At 40.6% G+C, this 27,807-nt stretch overlaps 1 protein-coding gene across 1 annotated transcript in view; it reads left to right on the top strand.

Moving 5' to 3' along the window:
- The window catches only part of PAPPA2 (pappalysin 2), a 319,782-nt gene that overhangs the window by 251,322 nt on the left and 40,653 nt on the right, over positions 1-27,807 (top strand). Inside the window, exons 17-19 of the mRNA XM_061183079.1 lie at positions 15,286-15,454; positions 16,851-16,986; positions 19,416-19,525. Coding sequence (XP_061039062.1) covers positions 15,286-15,454; positions 16,851-16,986; positions 19,416-19,525 — 415 coding nt within the window. The remainder of the gene's footprint in view (positions 1-15,285; positions 15,455-16,850; positions 16,987-19,415; positions 19,526-27,807) is intronic.

Genomic DNA, 27,807 nt, shown 5'->3' with positions numbered 1-27,807 from the left:
CTGCTGTCAAATGCAGGGACTCTTTTTGGACCTTATGTTATGTGAGAATAGTTGGCTTATGTCGCGGTCACCCTGTGAGATAGGATGGACTCTCCCACCCAAGTCTGGTTTGGATGTTGAAAGTAATGATGCCACACATTGACCAAGAGAGTATGAAAAGGTTTATTACTCACATAATGAGGCTTTCAGGGGAGAGAAGGGGAAAATTCCAAGGTGGTCTTCAAATGGCTTGAGCAATCAGGGAAGGGAGACTGGTCTGGATTTGTATGGTGGTTAGGGGGTGAGGCTTGGGGGAGGGTTTGTGCATGTGAACAGGACCTGGCGTGGTTTGAACTTTCTGCTGAAGCCAAAAGAGGAAGCACCCAGGCTTTCTTACAGTCTTGCTCAGATGTGGGATATGGTGGCGCTTGAAAGCCATCAGAGTCAAACATCAAAGGTAGAGTCTAGCTCTTCATTGAGACTTTTTCCTTGAGACTTTTTCCTTGATTCTGGTCTATCTCACTCCCTTGATTTTCCTCCTTCTTCTCTGTCTCTTCTCAATTTCCTCTTCTGGCTTTTTCTCCTCTGCCCATTTCTTCAATATTGGTGTCTCTGTGCTCATTCTTCTCTCTTGCTCTGCACACTTGTCTGGGCTGAAGATCATTTACCCCATAGCCTCGACTACCTTCCACATGCTGATGATTCCTGAAACCACACCTGCTATCTAGTCTCTTCCTGTAAGGGCCATAAGACCCGTTAGGACAGCAGCCTACAGATATAGCCACTTGGGAAATCCAATTTGCCTTTCAAACTCTTACTATATAATACAGAGCCTATTATGATCTCTTTCAAATCTGCACATCCTTCTGTGTTCCATGTGGTTGGACAGGTCAGGAACCTGCACATAACCTGAGACTTTCGAATGTCCTTCACCCTCAGTCATCAACTTCCATTGGGTGTCATCATCTTACTGACTCTTAGATATGGCCATTTCTCCTCATCCCTGCTGCCATTTCTCTTTGACAGATCACTATCCTTTTTCACTTCTGAACTGATCTTTCTAACTCCAGTCTTTCCCCCTTCAATACATTCACTACTTTGAAGCAACAATGATCTTCAAAACACTCAAATCCAGTTATAGTATTCCCCTGCATAAAACTAAATGACCAGCCTTTCTGCTATTTCATCTAAGAAAATTAAAAAGCTTAAACTTAAAATATTTTCAAGGTCTTGCATGATCTAGCTGGGCCTGGCTTACCTAGCTTCATCGCTGACTATCTTCCCTAAGAGATCACTTCCCTCCAACTGTAACACACAACACCTTCTGTACTGTAGGCTCTAAGGCTCTGGACTTCTTTTACTTCTTTATATACACCATGGCTAGCATGCCTCTGGGCCTTCAAACATGCTATTCCTTCTGGCCAGAGCTCTCCCCAACAGTGGCCTTTTGCTTGGCTAACTCCTACTCCCCTATTTTTTAGCGTAAGTGTGATTTTTGTCTAGGAAGCCTCCCAGATCTCCCCAGTCTGTAGGAAGTGTCCCTCCCATGGTTTCCCACTGCACAGAAAACTTCCCTGACAACATCATTTATCTCACTGAGTAGAAATGGTTCGATTACCTGTCCAATAGACCATGGATGTTTGTTTAGCATCATGTGCCCCATGGCTTCTACATTTATTGGTAGGTACTCAATAAATAGTTTCTAAATGGATGAAAAGACTGAACTATAAGAAAATTCATGATAGGATTTTAATGTTAAATTTGATGCTAAAAATGGTGCAGGAAAGAGGTTTGTTTTTTTTTTTCTTATGAGGGTATGGAAATTTCGATTTCAAGTGCTTTAGAGTGGAAGGAACCCTTAAAAATATTATGTCTATTTTTCTTCTAGCAATTGTCTCAGCAACATAGAAGGAATGGTCATTCTCCAGAGACAGTTTTAATTTCATTTATTCAACTGACATTTAAGCTTGATTGGCAAACTGTACAAGTTGGTGGTAACAGAAAAAGGATTAGACCTCTCTCCCTCTCAACAAGCTCACCAGAACAGTGGTTCTCATACCGGGCTGTACATTAGCATCACCTGGGGAGAGTTCAGATATCTTAATGCCCAGCTCAAACCCCAAACCACTTACATCAGAATCTCTGGAAGTGACACCCAGGCATTAGTCTTTTGCAAAGCTGCCCAAGTCACTCTAATGTGCAGCCAAAATCAAGAAGCACAATCTAGAAGCACAAACCTTTCTTTGTGTAAGAACAATATCAGTCATGGGATTTTGACTTTCCTAAAACTATCCAGAGTAACGTTTTCTTTTCTCAAAATTACTATAGCAGCACTTTTGCATGCCAGATTTCACGCGTCTCTTTGAGGTTTATTTATTTTTGGAGTTAATAGAGAAAATACAAACAATGGGAACTTCAAAGAAATTGCCATGTTTAGATAGTTTCAGGAGTTCTTTCTTATTCATATTTTATAATACACACACACCTTTCGTTTCCTTCCATGCAATTTACTTCCACATATACGTCATCATTAATCACATTAATCAGGTTAATGTTTCATTAACCTGACTTCCCAGGGAGCTAAAATAAGTGTGTATGACTTATATTTTATCAAAAAGACCGTGTTATATTCTCCCTTGTCTTTCACTCCCGTGGTTACCTTTTTCTCATTAGGTGTTATCTTTATGTGTGAAGGTTAGGCTAACCTCGTTAGGGCTCATAATTGATTTAAATTATAAATTATCCCAACCTTCTAACTTTACTTAGACAGCCTCTCCCTCTAAGTTAGTCATTCATCAAGATACCATCTGAAAGGTACTGTAGTAGTAATAACTTTTTAAGAGTAATTGTAAATAGCCATCCTTCTGAGGGTCACTTTTCCAAAGAACATAAATCTATTTAAGTTCTAGAAACACAAATGTAGGTTCAGACTGCAATATTGTAAATAAGCCTCACATTGTGCCTATTTATTGTTTGACAAATGTTTGGTTGGTAAAACCCTTCAGTGAGGTTTGTCTGATCCTATTTGGGGGGAGGGTGCAAGAGGGCTTTGTAGCTAGATGTGTGTACTTGACCCATCTCTGTACACATAGGAAGACTGTTTAGTGTGGCAGAGAGTTAAAACACATAAGGTCTCAACTCTGTTCTATTGGGTTGATGATGATGATGATAATGATGATTCATCACTATGTGCTGTGTGTGTGAAGAGCTTTACATACATTACCCCATTTATTTCTTATGACACTGATAAATTTTATTATATGATAAAATAATAGTATAATGTAGAATAATATGAGATGGTAATATATAGTGATATAATATAATAATAATAATACATTTAAGTACTTTATTATCCCCTCTTCCAGATAAGGAAACTGAGACTCAGAGTATTGTTAAGTAGTCATCCCATGATCACTCAGCCAATACATGGTGCTAAAACCATTCTAACTCCAAAGCCCATGCTCTTGGCTAATAAGGCTTTTGATCATGGGTAAATTACTACATTTCTCTGAGCCTCTTTTTCCACCTCTGAAAAATAATGGAAAATCTTGAGTGACTTCCAGCTCTAAAAGTCTATATTTTATTTTCTATCTCAACAGAATCAATGAGGAGATTTAACACTTTGGTATAACACCATTGAGAGAAGTGATACATGAAATTTATTGCCACCAGGAAAAAAAAGAAGCAGCAATATATTATAAACACAAATACTACATAGACAAGATCTTGGTAGGCAATACTTAGTAGGTAATACTTGGAGAGCTTCTGATCCAAATGAGTAGCCAAGGTTTTATTTCTTCCTCTTAATGGGTTTTGGTGAATTGTTCTCCACTCACCCCCAAGAGGATTAGATCTAGATCTTTCTTGAAGACAGAATGTTGGGTACATTTTTAAGGATTTCTAGAATTGAGTTTAAAGATTAAGCACTTCTCTAAAATGTCTGAAGAAGAAAATTTAGTCAGCTTTCTAGGAAGGCTTTCCTTTGTCCAAGATTTATCTCTTTGCTTAGTGGTTAATTACGCAGCTTCTGGCGTTAGTGAGATATAAATTTACATCCCAACTCTGCTATTTATTAGCTCTTTGACCTTTCAAGTCACTGATCTCTATTGAACATGACTATTTTTATTTACCAGATGGATAATAGGAAAGAGGGATACTTACAGATTTTTTTAAGGATTAAATGAGACAATAGATATAAAGAACTGAGCACAGTTCTTAGATCAAGCTTCAAGTCAGAAGTAGCTGCTGTTTGTCATCATCATCATCATCATCATTTCCAGCAGGTTAATACTCCTTTGTAAAATGACTGTTGCTTTTGGTGTGTTTAACAGCTAATCTTCTTCTTTAGCAGGGAATATACTCAGATACATTTTTATCAGGGGCTGTTGTTTCCTGTCCTGTGGTTGGTTCCTTTACCCCAGAAAAACAACATAGAGACCAGAAAGACTGAAGGTGGCATTCCAAGTGGGAAGTATAGTTCTTCAGTTACCAGGGCGGTAAGGGAGTGCATTTCCCTTGTCTATAAAGAAAACACACACATCAAAAGAGAAAGTTCATTAAATTAAAAAAAAAAATACATGTACTTCCCTCCACCAATCAGAAACCCCTCTGAATGTTTCATCTCATCCCAGTGTGAGTTATCCGAATACTACAGTGGCTTCAAGTGGACCGTGAAAAGGAAAAAGGGGGATGTGGAGAAAAAGAAATGGAAATTAAATTGTCAGCAAGATAGAGCTGGACATACTTCAAAAATTAGGATGGGCAAATACAGTCAGGCTGGTCTTGGAGGAGAAGGGAAGGGCATGTCCTGGAGACATTACCTAAATTTTTAGTCTCTTTTGATCTTTTTGAACCATAGCTCAATTCTCTGAGGTTCAACTGATTTTATCCTACCATAAGAAAGGAAAGAATGACTTGGCTAATGAAATGAAATGTGCAGTTGAGGCAAATGCTAAAACTCCTTAAGTGCCCTGGGTTTGTAATTTTAAAAATTCAGTAAAATAATATACCTAATTTTTAAGTTCTGTGTCATAACCCTGTGCATATACATACATGACTAGATGCTAAACCCATGTATATAGAGACACACAGGTTAGCTCTGATTTGGCAATTAAGGGACACACGGTAATCTTTATGTACACTCATGCATCTGTGAGAAATAGAAATTTGTTTTCTTTCCATTAAGACATTGTCTGGCTTTATAATTAGTGTTTATAGTAAATACATTCGAAGTTTATCCTTGGAATCCTCAATTCTCTTGCCATTGTAGGATAATGTGAGATTTAGGCTAATTTATTACAGCCTCTTTTGGCATGAAAGTGACTAAACCTCTGCTCCAAGCCTTGGACACTCACACACACACCTGGGCACAGGCCAGCTCGCTGCTGCAGGCTTCACAGGCTCTGGTGATTGGCATGCAGCCTTCACTTTGAACAGAGCGTTTGATGAACTTATAGATTTCCCTGTGACCTTCAATCCCAAGCTAGGGAGCGTCTTGTTGTAAAACTGTCCGTTCTCTTCTGATATTATATTGACCACTGATTTCTCTATTAATCAGGAAAAATAATTTTAAAAATCTAGCATGAGTAAGTGCTGGGTTGTTATATATAAGCCATTAGGTTCTTCAACTCACAATTTCTCTCCCTGATGCCCTTTCTACACTTCCTTTTTCCTACCCCATCCTGTCTCAGGCTCCCTCTAAGCCCTTCTTCAGCATACTGGGTGAACATTTTGATTGTGAGCTTGCCTTTTTTCTTTAGTAATAAGGTCAGGTCAGGCCCAGCTAATTTTTGAACTGTCTCCTGAAAGATTCTGGGTGGGACAAAAATCTGAAGAATTAAGCAGGGTGGAAAGACTGAGTAGAATGCTAACATTCCACACTTGTATCTCTCATACATGCACGTGCGCACACACACAAACACACACACACTCACACACACACACACACAGGGAACACAGAGGGAGAGAAAAACAGAGAGAGAGAGTGATTTTGGTCATCAGAGCTAATAACTTCCACGGCTTATTGAACATTGTATGTACCAGTCATTGTACTACATGCTTTATATACACTAACTTATAAACTCTTCCAAGGACTCTGTAAGGAAGCTATTATTATCCCCATTTTTCACGTAGGAAAACTGAGAGAAGAAAGATTAGGTGACTTATTAAAAGTCAGAGACTTATGAAGAGCCACAGCTGGAGTTGGAGCATTAGTCTCCTGATTCCAAGTCATCTGCTCTTAACCACTTTGCACACCATCTTCCTGATGGGAATTACCCAGTGAAGCCACTAACAACCTGCTGAAGGTCACTGTGACCTCTGACTCTTCCTCTTCATTCAGGGAAAACTGGCAAAGAGAAGGTTAATCAGCCTTTCCATTCCAGCCCACATCAGAGGGATGAGGCAAATGCAGGGTTCACCTGTGTAAATTCTGAAGTTACTATGTAGGTCACAACTTGCCAGAAGTTCTGGTAACTCTTTAGTGGATTCAAGTCTTATCACTGCTATGACTTCTGGACAAGGAGCCATGTAAAGAGCTTTGCTTTCTGGAAGAGCAACAATGATGGGCAGTGATGGATTCGTGAATTCCCAGGTGAGGGTGTGAATGTGTGGACATCCTGTGAGCACTTTTCATGAGGCCTGTGAGTTGGACTGACCAGGAACAGGAATATAACAATATCTAGAAGAAGAATTCTTCAACTAGAAACTTTATGAAGATAGCCAAAGGATTCCTTACAAATGAGAGACCCTACCCTCTGAAGTGGAATCCATACAATTTGTGGCCCTTTTCTGCCAAACTTTTGTCCCACCCAGGCTCTTTTCCCCCACAGGGGCCACATATAGCCCTGTTTTTTTCCATTTAAACTTTAGACTAAGGCTTCAAACACACACTGCCTTTCACACCACTGGTTCTTGCATGCACTGCTCCCTCTGCCTGGCATGTCCTTCTCCTTCTCTAACAAACCCATCTTTAAGTGTTCCTTTCCAGATATTCTTCCTTATGTCCCTCTTTGGGTTCCCACAGGTTAGTCTTCTGGCCTTATTATTGTATTAATAGTTGTTTCTACAACAGCAGGACCTAATGTAATGTATGGGCACATACTAGGTGCTTAATGAATATCTGTTGACTGAACATATGAATGGACAAATACAGGCATACCTCATTTTATTGCTCTTTGCTTTATTATGCTTTGCAGATGCTGCATTTTTTACAAATTTAAGGTTTGTGGTCACCCTGCGTCGAGCAAGTTTATCGGTGCCATTCTTCCAACAGCATTTGCTCATTTCGTGTCTCTGCATCACATTTTGGTAATTCTCGCAGTATTTCAAATCCTCCACCAGCAAAAGATTATGACTCACTGAAGGCTCAGATGATGGGTTAGCATTTTTTTTTTAGCAATAAAGTATTTTTAAATTAATACATGTACATTTTTTAGACATAAAAGCTATTGCACACTTAATAGACCACAGTATAGTGTAAACATAACTTTTACATGCACTGGGACACCAAAAAATGCCTATGACTTGTTTTATTGTGATATTCACTCTATTGCGGTGGTCTGGAACTAAACCCACAATATATCCGAGGTATGCTGTAACTGAATGATGAAAGACAATGAAAGCAAGAGATTCCTATTTAAGGTTTCCATGTTTTAGACCCAGTTCACCCCCGCATTTCAGTGTAATCACCAGCTCCTCAAACACCCCCTGAAGGGAATAGATGTAGAATTATGCGGAATAATGTTAAGGTTTAAATTGCAGGCATTGGAGAAACCTCAGGATGTTTTTAGGTCTGGAGGTGACCTGAGCAGATTTAGTAGGAAGATAGCTCCGTCAGCTGTGTGAAGAATGCATGAGAGGGGCCAAGAGACTGGTAGAAAAGAGGTTCAATGGGGGCTGTTGAAGTGAGAGAGGCTGAGGGTTGGACAGTTTAGGCAGTGAGACATGAAGAAGTGGCCCCAAACTTGAGGTGGGGTTCAGACTTACGGCCAGGGCATTATCACATCTGCCGATTTGGAGACGAAGAGTTAGCAGCAGGAAGATCAAAGATAGAAGTGAGGGGTGGAGCTTTGAAGTAGAATTGACCCCATGCTTTTAGGGGTTAGCAGGTTGATCATTCTGACAGAGAGGCTCTATTTTACATGGAAGAGGAGCTTTGTAAGTTGTAAGCATTTTTATGAGTCAGGGAAAAATGAAAGGTCAAAGCCCATGGGTCCGGTGGGATGACCCTGCTGATTACTATCGCTTGTCCAGTCAAGAGGACTGGGAATGGGCCTCGGGAGGCCCGGTGTGAGTGAGGGAAGAACAGCTGTGATCGGCTGTGGACTAGCTATGCCTGGAGTCTGCTGCTCTCCATTTAGGATGTTGGCTTGAGAAACCAGGTCTGCAGTTTGTTAAGAGGAAAGCTGGCCTGGAGCTTGGAAGCACTGATGGTTCTGTCTGGGGTGGGGCAGAGGACCGTGTCTTTTAAAATGGTCTAGAAAACTACTTCCTAAACTTTAACGTGCATAGGAATCACTTGGGGATCTTGTTAAAATGCAGATTCTGACTGAGTCTGTCTGGGTGGGAGCCTGAGATTCTGCATTTCTAAGCTCCCAGGTGGTTTCAGTGCTGCTGCCCTGGGAACCACCCTGTAAGCAGTAAGGGCCTAGAATGTTCTGAGTGAAGAAGCTTTCTAATTTCACTTCAGAAACTGACCACGTGCCCTGCAAAACGCTTAGCCAATTAATGCTTTCGTTTCCTAACCTACATAATGGAAATAGTAACGCAGTTACTCCTTGTCCTTACCTTTCCTCTTTAGGGCTATTCTGTGTGGTGAGACTTTGAGATACTCTGTACAAAGGCACAGAGTAAAGGGAAGTCATTTATCTGCAGCTCCATTTCTAGTAACACTAGTGCTTCCAGATTATGACTTAGGGATTGGCATCAGACAGATCACGGTACGGGCATACCTCGGCAATCCTGGGGATTTGGTTCCAGACCACGGCAATAAAGCGAATATCACGATAAAGCAAGTCACACGAATATTTTTTGGTTTCCCAGTGTGCATAAAAGTTATGTTTACACTATACTGTAGTCTATTAAGTGTACAATAGTATTATGTCTTTAAAAACAATGTACATAATTTAAAAATACTTTATTGCCAAAAATATGCTAACCATCATCTGACAACACAGGGTTGCCACAGACCTTCAATTTGTAAAAGGTGCAATACCTGTGAAGTGCAGTAAAGCAAAGCACAATGAAACAGGTATGCCTGTACTGATCCCAGCTCTGCCATTAGGTAACCTCAGACAAGTTATTTTACTTTTCGAAACTGACTTAGTTCATCTATAAAATAAACATCTATACATTCATTGAACCAATGTTTATTGGCACCTGTTCTGTACCAGACATTATGCTGAGCACTGAGGATATAATAGAAAATAAGGTCTTGCCCTCACCAAGCTCACATCCCAGTGGGCGAGGCAGGCAACACACAAAATAATTACAGAGTATGCATTCTATGCAAAAATACACAGGTGCTTTAATTAAAAACCAAAAACATTAGAGGTATAAAATAAGGATGCTATTGGGTGGCAAAAACTATCCTTAGATAAGAAGAAGAGCCAGCCAGGAAAAGAACAAAGAGAAAGGCATCACAAACAGAGAGAATGGTACCAACTTCCTTTGGCAGGAAAGAGCTTGAGTTGTGCTCGGGATTCGAGGTCCGGTGTGGACAAAGCACACTAAGTAAGATGAATGGGACGTAGGATGAGGTCAGAGAAAGTGTGGCCAACTCATGCAGGACCTCGTGAGTGAGAAAGTTTGGATTTTATTTTTCATGCAACGGGAAGCAATTGAAATGTCCTCAGCAGGAAAATGACATGTTCTAATTTATTTATTTGTTTTTACAAAATATCCCTCTGACTGATGTTTGCAGACTAGGTAGGAAAGGGCCCAGAGGAGAAGTGAAGTCTCCAGTAAGGAGTTGAGAGATGGGAACGTGGGCTAGTGCTCATGGCAGTGGAGATGCAAGAGATATGGGAACAGATGCTGGAGATATTTGGGAGGTAAAACTAAGAGGACCTACTGATGGATTGAATAAGATCATACTCACTTGGGGAAAAGGTAAGACTGAGACAAAGAGTAGAATCAAGGATGTCTCCTAAGTTTCAAATTTGGGCAACAGCGTAGATGGTGGTATCATTTGCTGAGCTGGGGATGATTACAGAAGAGCATGTGTGGAGAGAAGGGAATCAAGAACTCCCGTAATCGCACAGGGTGGGTTTGAGGGTAAAATGATATGGATATATATCCTTCTGTACAATGCCTAGCATTTCAGTGCTCAATATTTTATTGTTTTTCTGTTATTATTATTATTACTCATGAGGGACGACTCATTGGAGACACCAGATGCCCTTGATCAGTAAAGACATGATAATTCCCTTGGACTCAACAATCATACTTTTATTTTCTCCAATGGAAAATAAATATTACTTTTGAAAACCCTGCAGTGGTGATAGAAGGATGGGGTAGACTCATGTGTGCTTCAAGCAACATCAATCAAACTTTCAGCCAAGTTTTGATTACAAGATCTTTATTTCTGGCAATGATGTAAGAAGCAGAAAGAGCACAGCTGGATTTTCGGCACTAGGTGGATACCACAAGTTCTGGAAATTGGAAAAAGCATCTTCTAACTTGGAAATTGTGGTGATTTGTCTGGAGTAGTTAGAGGGAAAATAAATACAAACCTTCCCCTACCCCCAAACCCTCATGGTACCACTTACAGAGTAAGTTGTCTGGCTGTAACTGTCGTGTTTGGTCTTTGCTAAGCATCCAGCCTTTTGGCCGGTGTTGTTAGGTGGGTGATTTTGCTCTCTGATTTCTACACCTATGGTTTATTTTTACTAGCATAGGAAAGTAGCGTAGATTTTAGTAGTTTGCCAACCTGGCTACATTTTAAGACTGCTGACAAATTTAAAAATATAGAGTGTGAGGGCAGTTCCAGGAGATTTAGGCAAGCTAGTTTTTTCTACAGTTCCTACATGATTTTGATGGGGCTGGTCTACAAATGTCATTTGGAAACCATTGTTGGTGTTTCCAACACCATGTTGGGGTGTTATGTTATGATTTCAAAACTCTGAGTTCTATTCTTGCTTTTGCCTTTGACTTGCTTGCTCTGTGACATTGGGCAAGTCACCTCATAGTTATTAATGTGCGGTTTCCTGCCTGTAAAATGAGATATTTTAGCCTCTCTTACTCCCCTGGGATAAAGAAAATACAGGGAGCTGATAGTCCGTAAATAGAATATTTCAAGTGAAAGGCACTTGCGCTGGACTATCAGAAAAGTCTTGGAATCTCTGTCCTGGTGAGGGCCTGCCTGTGTGCTTTGTCTAATATCCAATGCCATCATTCTTTGAAATGCAAACCTATTCATTTCATGACTTAAAAAGTGTCCCTTAGCTTTTGACTCATACACTTTATGTGAAGGAGTTGGACCATTCTGAATAAACCAATGTTTTCATTAATGATTTTATAAGGGTCAGAGGTTACTCCTCAAGATCACCAAACTAGAAGAAATGCAGAGGCAGTTTTCGTACCACTGGGGGTTAAAGTGCTGCCATTGCTATAGGCTTCAGTCCCCTTCAAGGGGCTGACGTGGAAACCAAAGTTCCTGGAGCTGGGAGGAATATAGGACACACTGAATTCCTACCACAATCTCAGTCCCTTTTTGAACAAAGGCCAGAACTAGCCCATGGCACTCAAGTGCCAAGCTCCATACCATGTGATCTCAAGAGTCATTTCCTAAGTGGGTATAGACAGGCATTGACATGGAGCCAGTGACACTGACCAATCAAATGCTTTGCGAGAAGTCTGAGGGTTGGGCCTGAACTGTGTCATCTGATTGATAGACATGCAGAGGACAGCCCCCGTATAAGGGAGATGAAATTGTAAGGAGAATCTGTGAGGTTGAGGGGGCATAGGAACCCCTGCAGGAAGGAAACAGGATTTCCTAGGGAATCAGGACTCTCTCCCAGCCTCTCCCCGTTCCTTCCTGTAGTGCCTCCTCCGGGGTCCAGGGGCACCCATGTGAACTGTGTTGCTTCCCTTGCCACCTTACAGCCTTCTCCCTCCCTTATCACCGATATGAGTGGTGATTTGCAGCGCAGGGCCTGTCACATTACCTGGGTACCACCCGCAACACCCAACTCACTCTTCCCCAGCCAAGTTTGATCTCTCTACCCTCATCCCTGAGGTTATTAAACTGGCAAGGAAATATACGAAATCGGCATTCTTGAATGGCTCTCCACTCTGGGCAAGAAAAGGGAGGACTGTTTCCATGGCTGAAGCGTTCCAACCAATTCAGAGAAAAATACCACATGAAGTCAAAATATTGTTGTCCTGGCCAAGCAAGGGTTTTCCTTTATGACCATGCTGACATGCAAGGTTTACAGCCTTGCCTCTCCCCTGGTGTCAGTGGTATTGCCTGCTCTCTCCAGCTGGGGAATGACAGTTCAGCAGAGGTAGGGGAAGGATTTCATCTGTGGGAGGTGATAGAAAGGAGAGAGTCCCTGGGAGAATATAAACTCTGTAGTGTGAAAAAAGGGTAGACTATCCAGCCTAGGAGAGGGACAAAAATGAGCTTCATTATAGTCAAAGGAACTGCATACGCTTCCTTGAAAATCGATTAGAGAAGACATTTTTAAATGTCATCTTCCAGGAATAAAGACGCAGACGCAGAGAATGGACTTGAGGACACGGGGAGGGGGAAGGGTAAGCTGGGAGGAAGTGAGAGAGTAACATTGACATATATACACTACCAAATGTAAAATAGATAGCTAGTGGGAAGCAGCTGCATCGCACAGGGAGATCAGCTCGGTGCTTTGTGACCACCTAGAGGGGTGGGTTAGGGAGGGTGGGAGGGAGATGCAAGAGGGAGGAGATATGGGGATATATGTATACATATAGCTGATTCACTTTGTTATACAGCAGAAACTAACACAACATTGTAGAACAATTATACTCCAATAAAGATGTTAAATAAATAAATAAATAAATAAAATGTCATCTTCCTTTAGGGAAAGAAGCCTTATGCTAAAGAGTACACAGTGTGTGATTTCATTTATATAAAGTTTAAGAACAGGCAAAATGAATCTAAGCTGATGAAAGTCAGAAGAGTGTGGGTTGCAGGGGTGTGGGAAGGTTCAACTGGGAAGAGGGATTTCTAGGGGGGCTGGAAATTCTCTGTACCTTAATCTGAGTGGTGATCACCCAGGTATATTCACATGTAAAAATTTCTTGAGCTATATACTGAGTTGTGCAATTTTCTATACATAATTTATTACTCAATGCAAAAATTTCAAATGAATCTTCTATTTTTGGTCACACTTATAAATGTGGCATCTGGATAAAGGGCTGTTCAGTAGGAGAGAGACATTATTGATATTCAAAGTGGATTGTATAGCATAAGAGGTGCAGCTGAACCTGACCCAGGAAGGACCACAGGCTTCGGCAGCAGGATGACCTGGGTCCAAGTCCTCTCTGCAGCTTTTACTGTGGATCTTTGAGCTAGCTCTAAATCTCTCAGGCTCAGTTTCCTTCTCTGAAATGTGGATAATAATATTTACCTTTAAATGCTGTTTGGGGGATTCAGTGAAATAATGTATGTAGGTGTCTTTCCAAACACCTGAAATACAGCTCAAAAATAGTATTTATCATTAACAGATAGTAGATATATGTCCACATAAACTATGATGCTAAAGAATTCCAGTCATAAAATTAGATTTCTCTCCTAAAATATTACTGGGAATAAAGGTATGAATCTAAATAACTATTTAATAATAAGTTAAACACTCCTTCATGAATATCTAAGTGGATATTGTTAAAATATGTTAAACTATTAAAATTTATTTAAATTTTTTTAAATCAACTGCATTCTGTGCTGTAGGATCTTGGTCAAATTATTTAACATCTCTGAGTATGTTTATCTATAAAAAGGGAATGATAATACTACTTCATTAGGGATATTCTGATGGTTCACTTTGTTAAAATATATAATGTGCTATGCAGTGTGCCTAACACACTGTGAATTTTGGTTAAATAATTCAATTTGGCAAATATTTGATTAATGCCTAATATAAGACAGATTTTATTTTTAGTTCTTGGGAATTAAAAACAAGAATAAAACACAGTCCTTGCCTTCAGGCAGCTTCCAACTTAGTGGGAAAGACAGACATGTACACATTTATAAAATAATGTGATAAATGTTGTACTGGTATGATATTAGAATACTGGAGAAGCATGCAGGGGTCATTGCATAAAAGTATGATAGTCCATTAAACGTGTGTAGATGGTGGGCATATTTAAATTTAAAAAGAACATCGTGATACTGGAAAATAAAAATTTAAGGCCACCATGTGGTTGAATCAGGGGTCAAAGGATTATTTCTATTTTAAAATCACAAGCTTATCTTATGTTCTGAATCAGAAGTGGATACATTAAAACAGCAAAATGGACAGCACCTTCAGTTTGGCAGTGAGTTAGAAGGGGAATGGGATGGAGTTTGCAGCAGCAAAACCTAATTCTGTTGACTACTGTCCACCACAAATGCAGTCTCTTTGGTTGGAGGCCACATCTGTGCATGCGAAGGAAGGGCAGTTCTTCCAGGACACTGTTGAGTCGTGTCTACTCTAGAATCTCACAAAAGCTATGAATGCTTTCCAAGAAAAAAATGGACTTGTAAGCAAACAAAATGGCCATAGTAATTTCCAGTGAGGCTCTTGCCCTTCTGAAGTTCAGGGTAAGAGCCTCTGTTTTAAGAAGACCCCTACTGCTGTATATTCTCCCCTCTTTGGAGAACCAATAAATATTGGCAGCTTCATTGATTACATTACCATAGTAACACTGATGATCCTCAAATGACTTCTGGATAGTCCCCTGAGTGTGTGATAATCATTTCTGTACCCCATCCTACCAGGTATTTCCAAGTGCACTTGGGTGTGAGACTGCTCTAAGATGAAGAGCTTAATGAAAACCCAACTGAAAAAGTCTAGATGCTGCTCTGATAGTTATAAAAACTCTCTGGAGAGTAATATACAAAATATTGCTACATAACAGCTAATGTGATCACTGCTATTACATGCACATTACTATTTTTACTTCCATGACTTAGAAATTAGACTAGAGAGGTGTGACATTTGGCTAACGAGACCCAACTGCCCCTGTCTATTTGCTAATCCTTAGCCCATGTTACTGAGGGTCCAGTCTTCTCCCATAACCTCCTTGAGGGATTTTGATGGGCTATTTTGCTTTATGTCTTATCAGCAAGTTCCTGAAGATCCAGTGCCTGGAAGATGGAATCTGGGAGCAAGGCAGCTGCGTCCCAGTGGTATGTGAGCCCCCCTCTCCTGTCTTTGAAGGCATGTATGAATGCACCAACGGCTTTGAGCTCAACAGCCAGTGTGTGCTCAACTGTAACAAGGAAAGTAAAAGGGTAAGGATGACTTGAACTTTATTTTGGATCAGGCTGTGCTCTAGTCTTGGTGACCAATCCAAGAATGTTCCGTAGAAATGATCTAAATGAATTGCAACAGGCAGGGCCTTACCAAGCTGGGATTCTAACCAGGGGTGTTGATATTATTTGATAGGGAACTCAGAAGAGACCACGTTTTTGGAATATTCTCTCCTGACTTCAGAACTTCCTCTTGGATAAGAACAACCTGATGGGTTGGGTACCTGGGTAAATTGCAAAAATGCTGGGATTCTGATTTGGCAATGTGATTTCCTCTGATCTAACTTGGCTAGAAATGCTGGTATTACACTTTTTAATAGAACAGAGTCCTGAACAGAAACACGAATTCCTCAGCAAAGGCAAAGCCGAATGCGCTGTTTGACTATTATTCTCCCTAGGATTTTGGCGTGAGAGGTCTCAAGCAAAAACCACAGTCTTATCGTGGTTATGTGACTAAAATCAATTTTATTTTAGAATCTTTTCAAGTACCACACACATACACGAGACAGGAAGTTAAGCAGACTTCCTAGGCAAAGATCAATGACCTTGACTGCTCTCCTGGAACATGCCTTTATCTCAGTGTCCAGTACTCCAAGGTAAACACTGCAGGACAGATCTGAAAAGAATACTCCATGAAATGAGACCCCTTAGAAATCAACACATCTGTTTGCACTGATTGTTTAAGGAGTCAAGGAGTTGGCCAGATGAAGGGAGAGTTATTGTAATTCCAAAATCTTACTTTCTTGGGGTTTGTGAGTTAGTGCTACTCTCCGTGTTCTGCCTATAGTATACTTTGTGATTGCTGGGGATGTGAAGCCAAGAGTTACACAAACCAGCATACATGTGGAGAAAGGGACTAGAACTTTGGTGAGATCAAAAGCATCTATGATGTGTCCATTCAAGCAGAAAGGCAAAAAGCACCTCCAGAAAAATCATGAATTAGTTTTACAGGCTCAAACTCATCTTGAAAAAAATCTGACATTTGCCACAAGCAGCATCTGTGGGATAGTATGGATGGATCAATGCAAAACAACACCATCGGGGGAAAAAATTCCAAAAACTATCGCAGAATACATGGGCTACTGTTGATAGCTCACCATGTCCTTACATCCAAAGGAAAACACATTGTTAATGAATTTTATTAATGACAAAATTGTTCATGATTCCTTCACATCAAAACAGCAAAAACTTGTCTTGACTTTTTTTGGGGGGGGGAGGTGGTGGTCAGAAACAACATGGTTTATTATCTCAATATTGTCTTTTAGTCCAGGTTCTAGAAGTTGGAGAACACTACCATTTAATCAGACCACCTTTTCCCCCACTCTAAAAGAAGTTAGCAAAACAATAAGGTACATGTGTTTGACTTTTGATATTCTAGCTTCCCATCCTCTGCACGAAGGAGGGACTGTGGACCAAGGAGTTCAAGTTATGTGAGAACCTGCAAGGGGAATGCCCACCACCCACCTCGGAGCTGAATTTCGTGGAGTACAAGTGTGAACAGGGATACAGGATTGGTATGTTTGGGAAGGGATGCTGACTTCTGCTCCCAAGTAATCCTTAACTAGGACTGGCTGGATCTTGAATCAGATTCATTGTTCTCCCTGAGGAGTGGATAGAAATTCAAGTTGACTCTTAGCTGCTTCAGTAAAAATGAAATTTATGACAAATTTGTGTTTTTTTAATTCCTCCACTCATGTGTAATGTTGTTGCCGCTGCTGAGCCATTTGCATAGTGTCTGGTCACGTTACCCACTTCGCAGCAGGCTGAAAAGTGGATTGATTTGTGGCAGGAGTAGTAGTTCTAAGAGGAAAGGTGGAAATGTGTAGACGCACACCACGCATGTGCTGGGCGCCTCCTCCATTCTCTCTGCTGTTGTTACTGGAGCAGAGAGTTCCTGAAAGGAACAATTTGAAATTGCCTTTGCTTGCCTGGCTCAGCAGCCATTCCTTCTGTACAGGGGATTAGGCTCCAGAACCTAGGGGTAACTTCTTAATGCAGTCATTGAAATTAAAAGTCTCTGTGGGGCTTCCCTGGTGGCGCAGTGGACTTCCCTGGTGGCTCAGTGGTTGAGAATCTGCCTGCTAATGCAGGGGACACGGGTTCGAGCCCTGGTCTGGGAGGATCCCACATGCCACGGAGCAACTAGGCCCGTGAGCCACAACTACTGAGCCTGCGCGTCTGGAGCCTGTGCTCTGCAACAAGAGAGGCCACGATAGTGAGAGGCCCGCGCACCGCGATGAAGAGTGGCCCCTGCTTGCCGCAACTAGAGAAAGCCCTAGCACAGAAATGAAGACCCAACATAGCAATCAATCAATCAATCAATAAATCTAAAAAAAAAAAAAAAAGTCTCTGTGGCCAGGGCCGATTGAAAGTCAAGTTGACTTAAATTTGCTCTGGCTGGACTTAAGCATCATAGAAAAGAGATGCTGTTTGTGGAAAACTTTGTGAGATTAACCCGAAGTTTTGAATTGTACAAGCAAGGAGTAATTTTCCAAGTCATTCTAACGTTTGTAATGCCAGTAGGTATAATTTGAGTTAATGAGAAAGCTTGTTAGTTTCTGAGACTGTTCTTTACCATCTTCAAGTTGCTCTTTGCACTGAGAAATCTTAAGGTCAGGCAAGGAGTAGCGGAATGCTGAGACCATGCCTCTTGTGTGGTGTCTCATGAGAAAATTCTTATCTCCCCACCCTCTAATTTTTACATTAATATGTCACACACACACATATATAGAGTCCTTAAGAGTCATGTAACTCTTTGAGTTATTATACAAGTCAGCAAAAAACATTAATAGAGGTAAGTGTGAGCTGAAAAGAAACTTGGAGATCATCAAAATCTTTAGATGAGGAAATAGAGAACCCTGAGAGTCTGCCTTCTTTGAATAGAATTTTAGAAGATACTTAAGACACCACATACAAAGAAATAAAGCAAGATTTTCCTTTAAAAGGCCAACACATAACCAAAATCTCTGCTTCTGATTTCCCCTTGTTTCCTCTTTTAATCACATAGGTTTCTTGGCTGCCTGTGTAATGATCTTCAGTCTAGCGGGCATTATAAATCCACCTTCATGATTTCTGGGCCATTTTTTTCCCCAGCTAGTAAAGTTCTTAGGTAGTAGATGTTGCAATCATAAGCTTCCAGGAAATCATATGAGCAGAAATGGTATTAAAAGTACTTAAAAGGCATCAACCAATCCAGGTAGACTTTGGCTGGCCAGAGTCCTGGAGTGGGGTATTGGAGGTCTACGAGACCAGGAATTAAATCTTTTATTGCTTAGTCATACAGAGATTCAGGGATTCCAGAGGAGGGGGTATATTGGACTAGAAGGAGAAAGGGCACTTGGGCCAAGGGAGTTAACTTGGGGAAGTGGCTCTTTACTAGTTAGTGTAGGAGTATCCCTACAGGTACACAGTAGATGAGTATCGACCCTGCCTATGACCATGTTAATGAGGTGCCCTACAACGTAGAAAGCAATTGTTTTTGTACTTCCCTGGTGGCACAGTGGTTAAGAATCCGCCTGCCAATGCAGGGGACATGGGTTTGAGCCCTGGTCTGGGAAGATCCCACATGTCGTGGAGCAACAAAGACCGTGCGCCACAACTACTGAGCCTGCGCTCTAGAGCCCGCGAGCCACAATTGCTGAAGCCCACGTGCCTAGAGCCCGTGCTCCACAGCAAGAGAAACCACCGCAATGAGAAGCCCGAGCACCACGATGAAGAGTAGCCCCCGCTCGCCGCAACTAGAGAAAGCCCATGTGCAGCAACGAAGACCCAGCGCAGCCAAAAATATAAATTAATCAATTAATTAATTTAAAAAAGAAGTGAGCAGAAAAGAAAAAAACAATTAAAAAAAAAAAGAAAGAACAATCAAAGCTAATGATTCCAAGATGTAAAAGACTGAGATGTGGGAAGTTCAAGTCTCTTTTGTAAATTTCTGTTCCTTCAGGTGCAGTGTGTTCCCCATCGTGTATAATCCCCCCTAGCGATCCCGTAATCCTTCCTGAGAACGTCACTGCTGACACTCTGGAGCACTGGATGGAACCTGTCAAAGTCCAGGTGAGGAAAGGATCATTTTTATGTGCCGAGGATGTAAGACTGCTGAACAATTCTCAACCGGCAGCATATTCCCTGGAGTAATTTCAGAGGCTTTCAAAGCATCCTTAGAGCAAACAACCGCATGGATCATTCCTAGAGAGAAGGATTGAAAATCAAGAAGAAAAAAGAGAAAAGCTTGAGAAAAAAGATGACCAATATCCAAAGGAAAGTTTAAAAGATAATATAGAAGGAAGACTCAGAGACATAAAGAATGATAATACAGGAAGGAAATTGAAAGAGAAAATTACCACTAATAAAAAAATAGGAAGATAAATTAGAAAAGATGAAAATAAAACTGAAAACAGAGAGAGAATGACTAGAGGAAGTAAGGAAAGTTACCTTTCCTGCCTCCATTTCCCACTCTCTCTAAACCCCAAAATCCTCTCTGGACCCTCTGATATGCAAAGTCAGTCATGAGCGAGATCCATTACATCTCTGAGCTTTCCATTCGTTTTCATCCTCATTTGAAACCCTGAGGATTCTGCCTCCCTGCAGGGTCCACTGGTTCCTACTTTCTCTCTCACACCCCTCCTGTCTCTGGGCCTGGGAGAGGAGCAGATGTCCTCCTGTCTCCTCAATGCCACTTCCAAACCCTTCTCCCTGCCTCCTCCCTGAAATCACCCACATTTGAATCTAATGCCAACAGAATAAAGCACTCACCACCCTCAGTGCAGCTGTCATCTTCTGACCCTCAGTTCACTCCCTCCCCCGATTTTTTAACCACTTTAGCTCCTGGCTCACAGTCACTTTACCGAATATTCCTGGCATAACTCTTACTGATTTCAACATCCACACACTGGGTCCTTCCCACACCTGGGTTCTCAGTTCCATGGCCTCCTTTGACCACCTTTACCTTCCTGACTTTCTCTCCCACATGCTTTCCTTGGCTTACTCTAATCTTGCCACAGTGGCTCTTGGCTAATTCTTGAACATGCCAGGCACACTCCCACCTCAGGAATTTTGCCCTGTGGTTCCCTCTGCCTAGAATGCTTTTCTCCTGGGTATCTTCATGTCTTGCTCCTTTGCTTCCTTCAGAATTTTACTCAAATGTCAGGAAGGCCTCCTTTGACCACTCTATCTAAAATTTTAACTCCCCTAAAACTTTGTTTCCCTTCCCTCTTTTATGTTTTTCTCCTTAGGACTTATCATGACCATGCGTATTTTATATTTTACTCACTTATCTTATGTATTAATAAGTCTCTTTCCACCACTATAATAAAAAGGTCAATGAGGGATTATTGTTCACTACTATAGCCCCAGATCCTAGAACACTAACTGGTATGTAATAAGTGTTCAATAAATATTTGTGAAATGAGTAAATGAAAAAGAGAAAGAAAAGGCTATATAAGATGTGAATGGAGACGATCTTGTAGTCAGGAAGTTATTTCTTCTTAGAATGGGAGGGTGGGGATATCAGAAAGCCTGAGAGCTTTGTTGCTTTATTAGACTGTCTAATAAACAAAAACCTTGGAAGGCTATTCCCACAGAGTCACCAAGAGATGGACGCTAGAGATATACTACATTTCATTCAGAAATCATTCTCAGATTGCTCCTTTTCCCTACAGGCTAATTGTGCTGTCTTATTGGCAGGGATGTGTGTTAAAGCAGGAGGATCAGGAACAAATACTCTACGTATGCTTTGGGGTGGGGGGTGGGAGTAGCATGACCCTATTAATTCAGTCAGTCACTCACTCAGCAAACACTTATTGGGGCTTACTATGTGCCCTGGAACTGTGCTAAATGCTGGGAATATGAAAAGGAAAAAAATGAGAGTCCTTCTGTTTACAAGACTTATAATATGCCCATGAAAACAAACATTTATAATAATGCAACATGGGAAATGGCTTGCTTGTGGTAGAAGAGCTGTGGGAACACCCAAGAGGAAGCATGTAATTCTTCTGCTCAGGAGCTTTGGGGAGTTGGGGAAGGATCAACAGACCAGGAAGCTTTCCCTCTGGATCTTAAACTATGATCGAGGGGAAAATTCTAGAGGATAAGGAATGGTAAGAAGTTCTATGTGTCTGAAACCAGCGTATTGTGGTGGTGAGGGAGAGGGGAGATGGGAGCTAGAAGGATGAGATAGGGCAGCGGCAGGTGGACAAGATCCTGTAGGGCATGGCGACTCCTCTTAGGATGTTGAACCCAATGAGAACACTATGCAAGAGGGGGCCCACCACGAGTGGGAGGGCGCTGGGAAGACCGTATGGAGCAGGAAGGAGAAAGCCAGAAAAACACCTTGTCTGGTTCTCCCACCCCAGCCTTTCTAGGGACTTTCTGTCCCATTTCCCACAGTCTGTTGTGAAGGTTTAGCTGGAATTACAGTACCTGGAGAAAGAACTTCTGCCTCATGTTCACGGAGTGCCAGATGGTCTAGACCCTTTCTGTCAGTCCCTTGAACTCAACTTCTTATGATGAAAGACTTCTCTTTCTCTATAAGCAGCTAAAGGGGGAAAGGCTTGGGATGTTTACAATCCATTTGTTCCACTTGAGAAATGAACTGCTTCAGGAACCCTTCTACAATCACTTCAGCATCTACCCAACAAGACATCCGATGGGCACAATCGATGCATGTAGGGTTTGTCAGGCCAGAGTGCAGGCCTTCCGGTGATGGGGGGGGGTCTCCCACCTCTGCTTTCCAAATGGGACATTCAGAGAAGAGCAGTTCACTTTTCTTCATGAAGACAGCAGGGATACCAATAACAGAGACGTGACTATTTCCAAACTGGAAAACAATATCTTCTATTTTATTAAAACCTCCCCTCTCTCAACTATCCTTCGGGGGAGTCATTATTATTTATTTACCTCTATTCCATAGCATTTTGTTCATGTTTACATTCCTAGTTCCTTTTTCAGTGCTGGGCAAATTATAGGTGTCTTAGGAATGTTGGTTGAGTAAGCAAAGAAATTGCTATAGCATCATTTTCTACTTTGAAAGTCAATATATATTTTCTCCTCAAACTGGGAGCACTTGCTGCAGCTTCGTACTGCTATGTATAATTATATCCTTGTCAATTTCAAGTTGCCCACCCCAGAAAGAAAATGCAGAATTTATTTTCTTCTTAAACCAAACACCAAATGTTATCATTTGTATCACTGCATTTATCATGACTATGGTCTAGTCAAGAAAAAGAAGTCAGTGGAAGCAAAGGAAATAATGATGAGGCTATTGCCCTTATGTACCCAGGTCCTCAGAGATGAGATTATGCCCCAACCATAGATGGTCCCATTTTGTGGCACTCAGTGGCTCTTGAGGGGTGGGAAACCTAAGCTTGTCCTCACAAAGAAGGAGAAATGCCTTATACACCAAAGCAGTTGTATTAAATGAAAGTCTTCTTCGAGTAAAAACCTTGTAACTTACACTGATTTATCTTGAAGGATGTTCCATATTGTACTCAATCTTAAGTTTTGGTGTCCTTCAGAATCACTTGGGCAGTTTGTAAAGGGAGCAGACCTGGGTTCCCCCCTTTAGAGAGACTGCCAAAGCCTTGGGGTGTGCATTTTTTAACAAGCACCCCAGGTAATTCCACTGTAATGCTTTGCGAAACACTGTTATTATAAAATAAAATACTGGCAACATAAATATTTTAAGTACAAGTACACCTATTTGGAGCCTGGCTCATTTGTTTAGTAAATGATGATCTCCTATTTCATGTAAACCCTTGCTATCTCCCATACTTCAAATACCTGGTATCTGGCAAGACTACAGAGCAATGGATTAAATTGCATCATTTTCTCTAGTCTGCTTCCAATGACTTCATTCTTTGTAATAAAAATGATATCTTACATTTGGATAACGCTTTATTGCTTTCAAAGTTGTGTATATATACATAATATATATATTTTGGAAATTTATCATTTCATTTGAATCTTCTCACAAACTAATAAACTAAGAAAGGAAGATTTTATTATCCTTATTTTCCTGACAAATTAGATGTTGTCAGATTATCTGTTCAAGGTTGCAAAGCTTTCAAGAAATGGAGAGAGCAGTGCAGCCAACTTTTCTGACTCCAAGTTCAGTGATTTCCCCTGAATCACCCTGTTGGCTGTAGTCTTTTTTCCCCCTGGTGTATGTTTGGGTTAGTTTGCCTATCAAATAGAAAAGAAGTCACTTGCCCCAACTATGAGAACCTCATAGTTCATTCCCGCATTTCCCTTCCCTCCCCGTGAAGTCTAACAAAAATAATTTAGAGAGATATTTCCCTATAATACTGCTTTTCCTTGTTGTGAAAGAGTTTGTTTTTAAAGAACAATCAAGTATACGTTTTAGGTTCCTATAACATTTATGTGCCTGTCTCTGGGGGTTCTACTGGTTTTTATTCCTGAACATGACACCTGACTCCTAGAATAATATACTTTTCATTAAAGGAAGAATTTCCGAGGATTTAGGTAGTCTGGGGTTTTGATGAAAAACAACTCAAAGTAGCAACTGTCAAAAGAAGAGTGAGGTCCTCCTGGGTTCAAATACTATATGACTTACCCCTTGGAGCCTCTGTCTGCTCAGCAGCAAGCATGAGGATGGTATTATCTATCTTGAAGTGTTGTTATAAAAATTCAAAATAACACTTTTGCAATGTCTTGCACAGTTTCTAGCACATAGTTCTGAATTATGTAAAAATGGAATTTAAGTTCACTTAGTACAAATCTTACCTTTGGAAATTTCCAGCCTCTCTGAAAAGATATCACCTGCTATCTATAAGAAAGAAAAATATTGTTCTATAAGTTCTATGCTCTGCTTGTTAGTGTGTGTAGATAGAGGTGTGTAGGTCATTTGTTTTTTTCTGTGCCTTTTACAAATGGGGCTGGGAAGACAATTAATGGCCATTCAGTGCTTCCTATTGGACACCTCTGACTGAAGAAGCAATTTCTAACAGCTCTGGTTAGGAGACTGAGAAGAGAGTAAGGATGAACATATACTATTATTTCTAAATGTTTCAAGGGCATGCTGGCTGTAGGAAACATGAAGTAAGGATTTGAAATTCCCAAATGGACTTTCTGGGCCTTTGTTGTTGTAATGGCATTTTCCTCCTTCACCTACTGCACCCAGGGATTTAGACCTTTCTATGGTGATGGCATCAGCAGAGACATATCCCTGCAAAAGAGAGGATGCCAAACAAAAGGGCTTCTTGGCTGTCAAATAAATCCCTGCTAGTCAGGGTGACTGAGCAGTGGAAACTGGCAGCTGGGACAGACAGGAGACAGCCAGCTGCCCAATCAGTACCATTGCTCATATCTAGGGGGTCTGAGCTGAGGGTGTAGGAAGAGCTCCCCATGGACTTCGGCTGAGAGCATTTAGTGTTTTTCTCATCCCTGCTTTTCCTCTTCTTCATTTTCTGCTTTTCTTCCTTTTTTCGGTCATTCTAACACCAAACTGTAAGAGTCTTGGGGGTAGGAATTATGTCTTCCTCAATGCATGATTCATTTCACCCGTTGCTCAGAACGAGGTGGCTGTGTGAAACCAAAGAGCTCGAAGAAGACAATGCCTCCCACCTCCACAGAGCCATTTCTCATGGCAAACCTTTGGATTTTTCCAGAAAGCCTATGTAAGGTTGATTTTTTATTATTGTCCCTTAACCACTGTGTCTAGAGAATGTTTTATTATATCTTGTGCCTTTCCTGTTTAAAATAGGAAAATTGACATTTTGACTTACATTATAAAGAAGTGGTCTTTTGAGAACCAGATTTCATGGAGAGATTTTTTTTTTTTTTTTGGCACATAATAAGGCAATTGTTTGCATGTAAACGAGTTCTTCTGAACTGTATTTGAAAATGTTTCTTTCTGAAATACAAAATATCCATCATAACATCTCATTTCCCCTATTAGTCTGCTTCATAAATTCAGTTTTCCCAGATTGGATAATCCTTTTTTTCTTTTTTTTTTTAGTATATCGTAATTAGGAATTAGTGAGGTCCAAATTAATGAGATTTTCCTGTGGCTACACACGTTAGGTTTGCAAAGTTCTCAACACTGCATGGAATCCCTCTCTCAACTCCCCAGCTCTTCAACAGAATTGCTCAGTCAAAACAAACCTTATAATTTCTGACTTTGTTTTCCCAAGTTGGTCCCCAAAGGATTAATAATTCCTTAAATAAAATCAAAATGTTTTAAGAGGAAGAGAAAAGCAGGAGGAAAAAAAGAAGATAATAGCCTCCAGAAGTCACAGTTTCCCACTATCTGGTCTCCCCCTCCCGTCTGTCCCCTCATCTCCTAATCCTCCCCCTCCCCCCACCCCGAGTGTCCTCTTGATGGGTGCAGTTGTGTGTAACAGCTCCAGTGACACTTGCCACACATCACGGGAGAACAAATCCCTCAGACATGAGTCATGAAAAAATCTTCTTTTTCATCTGTTTAAAACGTGGCATTGTTCCCTCTCTGCTTGAGTAAGTCTCAGGCATCAATTCCCTCTTCTCCAGAGAAGAATAGACAAGAGTGTCTTGGAGGATGGGGGAAGAATAACCACAAAGTATATTGCAGTGTAATGTGCTATGGTCCAAATAAATATGCAAAATAGCGCTGTATTTTATTTAGGGCTGCATACATATATGGTAATAAGGAGATCATCACAAACCCGGGCAGGAGCAGAACTTTGTGATCTGATGTGATTAGTAGCCCATTCTGTCAAGTAACTATTCCTGATAAAAAAACAATTGAGCAATTTTGTATTAGACCTTAATGTTGGCTAACCATCAGTCTTGTGACCTTTAACAACACATTTAACCAGGCAACAGCCTTCATACAGCCCTATGACCATCCTAATAACCCTTAACTGGTTTTCTTTCCCTCTTTCCTCCCTCCCTTCTCTCTCTCTCTCTCTCTCTCCCCTCCTTTCTCCCCCACCCCATCTTCTCCTTTCCCATCTCCGCTCTCCCTTTGTTCTTCCTTTCTTCTCTTTTTTCCCTTGCTTTTTCAAAAAATTTAAAATAGTCCAACCAAGAGGAAATCTTTAAACTGGTTTTCTCATGAACTTTTTCTTTTTGAAAAGTTTAAAACAAATCCTTGGCCCTTAGTTTTCACAATTGATTCATCTGAGAAGTGGCTTGCTAATAGTATAACAACTATAGTTATAATTATAATGTATACAAAAATACAAATGTATAGAAATAATAATTTTAAAATTCAGAATAGTTGTTACTAATAGGGAGGATGGAAGGAGAATGATGTTGGAGGGACATATATAAGGGACATTAATTGAATCTCTAGTGACAAACTCTGGAAGCAGATAAAACAAAGTGTTATGATTTGATAAAGCTGGGCAGAGGATATAAGGTTGTTTTTTCAATTATTCTCTATAGCTTTTCAAATGTAATATATAGGATTATAATTTGTCAAAAATATTCCAGAAAATAAGAAAATCATATTGAACTGTTAAACGATAAACTGAGGCATATTAAATATTTTAATAGTTTATCTGAGCAAAAATCAATTCAAATCGGGTAGTGCCAAACCGGGTTTAGGAGTGCTCCGCCAACAGCAGCTGGGGAGAGACTTGATTATAGAGAAAAGGCAGAAGCAAAGTAAGGAAATTATTGATTGGTTATAGCTTAAAGCCAAGTTGGTTGTTCATGATTGATTGCCCTTTGGTTTCAATTTCATAACCTTGAGACACTGACAGGCTTAGATTTTGGTTTGCTGCCACAGGCCACCATGGCATTAGAGCCACCTCAGTGTAATGGCCTCCTTGTTTAATTAATTTAACACACCTCACCAGGAGCTAGCCCTTCTATGCCAACTTCTCACTAGTTTTCCTCCCATTTCACTTTCCCCTTTCACCTCGCTACCACAAATGTGCCCATAAAATGTAGGATCTGAAAAACATTTGAAATTTTCCTCCAATTTTGATCAGTAAGTAGTTATTCAATTACTTCTATATGCAGATCTTTTCATATGAGATGAGTGACTTTCATAGGCCAGAAGATAAAGAAGAAACCTAAAGATACAACAACCTATTTAACGGTTGACAAGTACTTGTTGAACATTGTCTCTCTCTAAGTCACTGAAATAAGATGTGTGAGTGGGAGAGAGTCCCTATCCTCAAGGATTTTGCAGTCTAGGAAGGTATATGACACAGGTACCAGAAACTTTTGTAATCTGTACGGAGATCAAGGAGGTTGCCAGTCTGAATTAGTCTTAAGACTGAATTATAGAATATTACAAAATTCATTGAGATGGGTATTGTCAATTCCACTATCATATGAGTTTATTGAACAGATGTAGTTGCACATGTATGAAATGATTTATACATAAG

This window comes from Eubalaena glacialis, chromosome 3 (genome assembly GCF_028564815.1).
Source record: "Eubalaena glacialis isolate mEubGla1 chromosome 3, mEubGla1.1.hap2.+ XY, whole genome shotgun sequence".
NCBI lineage: Eukaryota > Metazoa > Chordata > Mammalia > Artiodactyla > Balaenidae > Eubalaena > Eubalaena glacialis.
The sequence above is the reverse complement of the archived record's forward strand: the minus strand, read 5'-3'. Positions and strand labels throughout refer to the sequence as shown.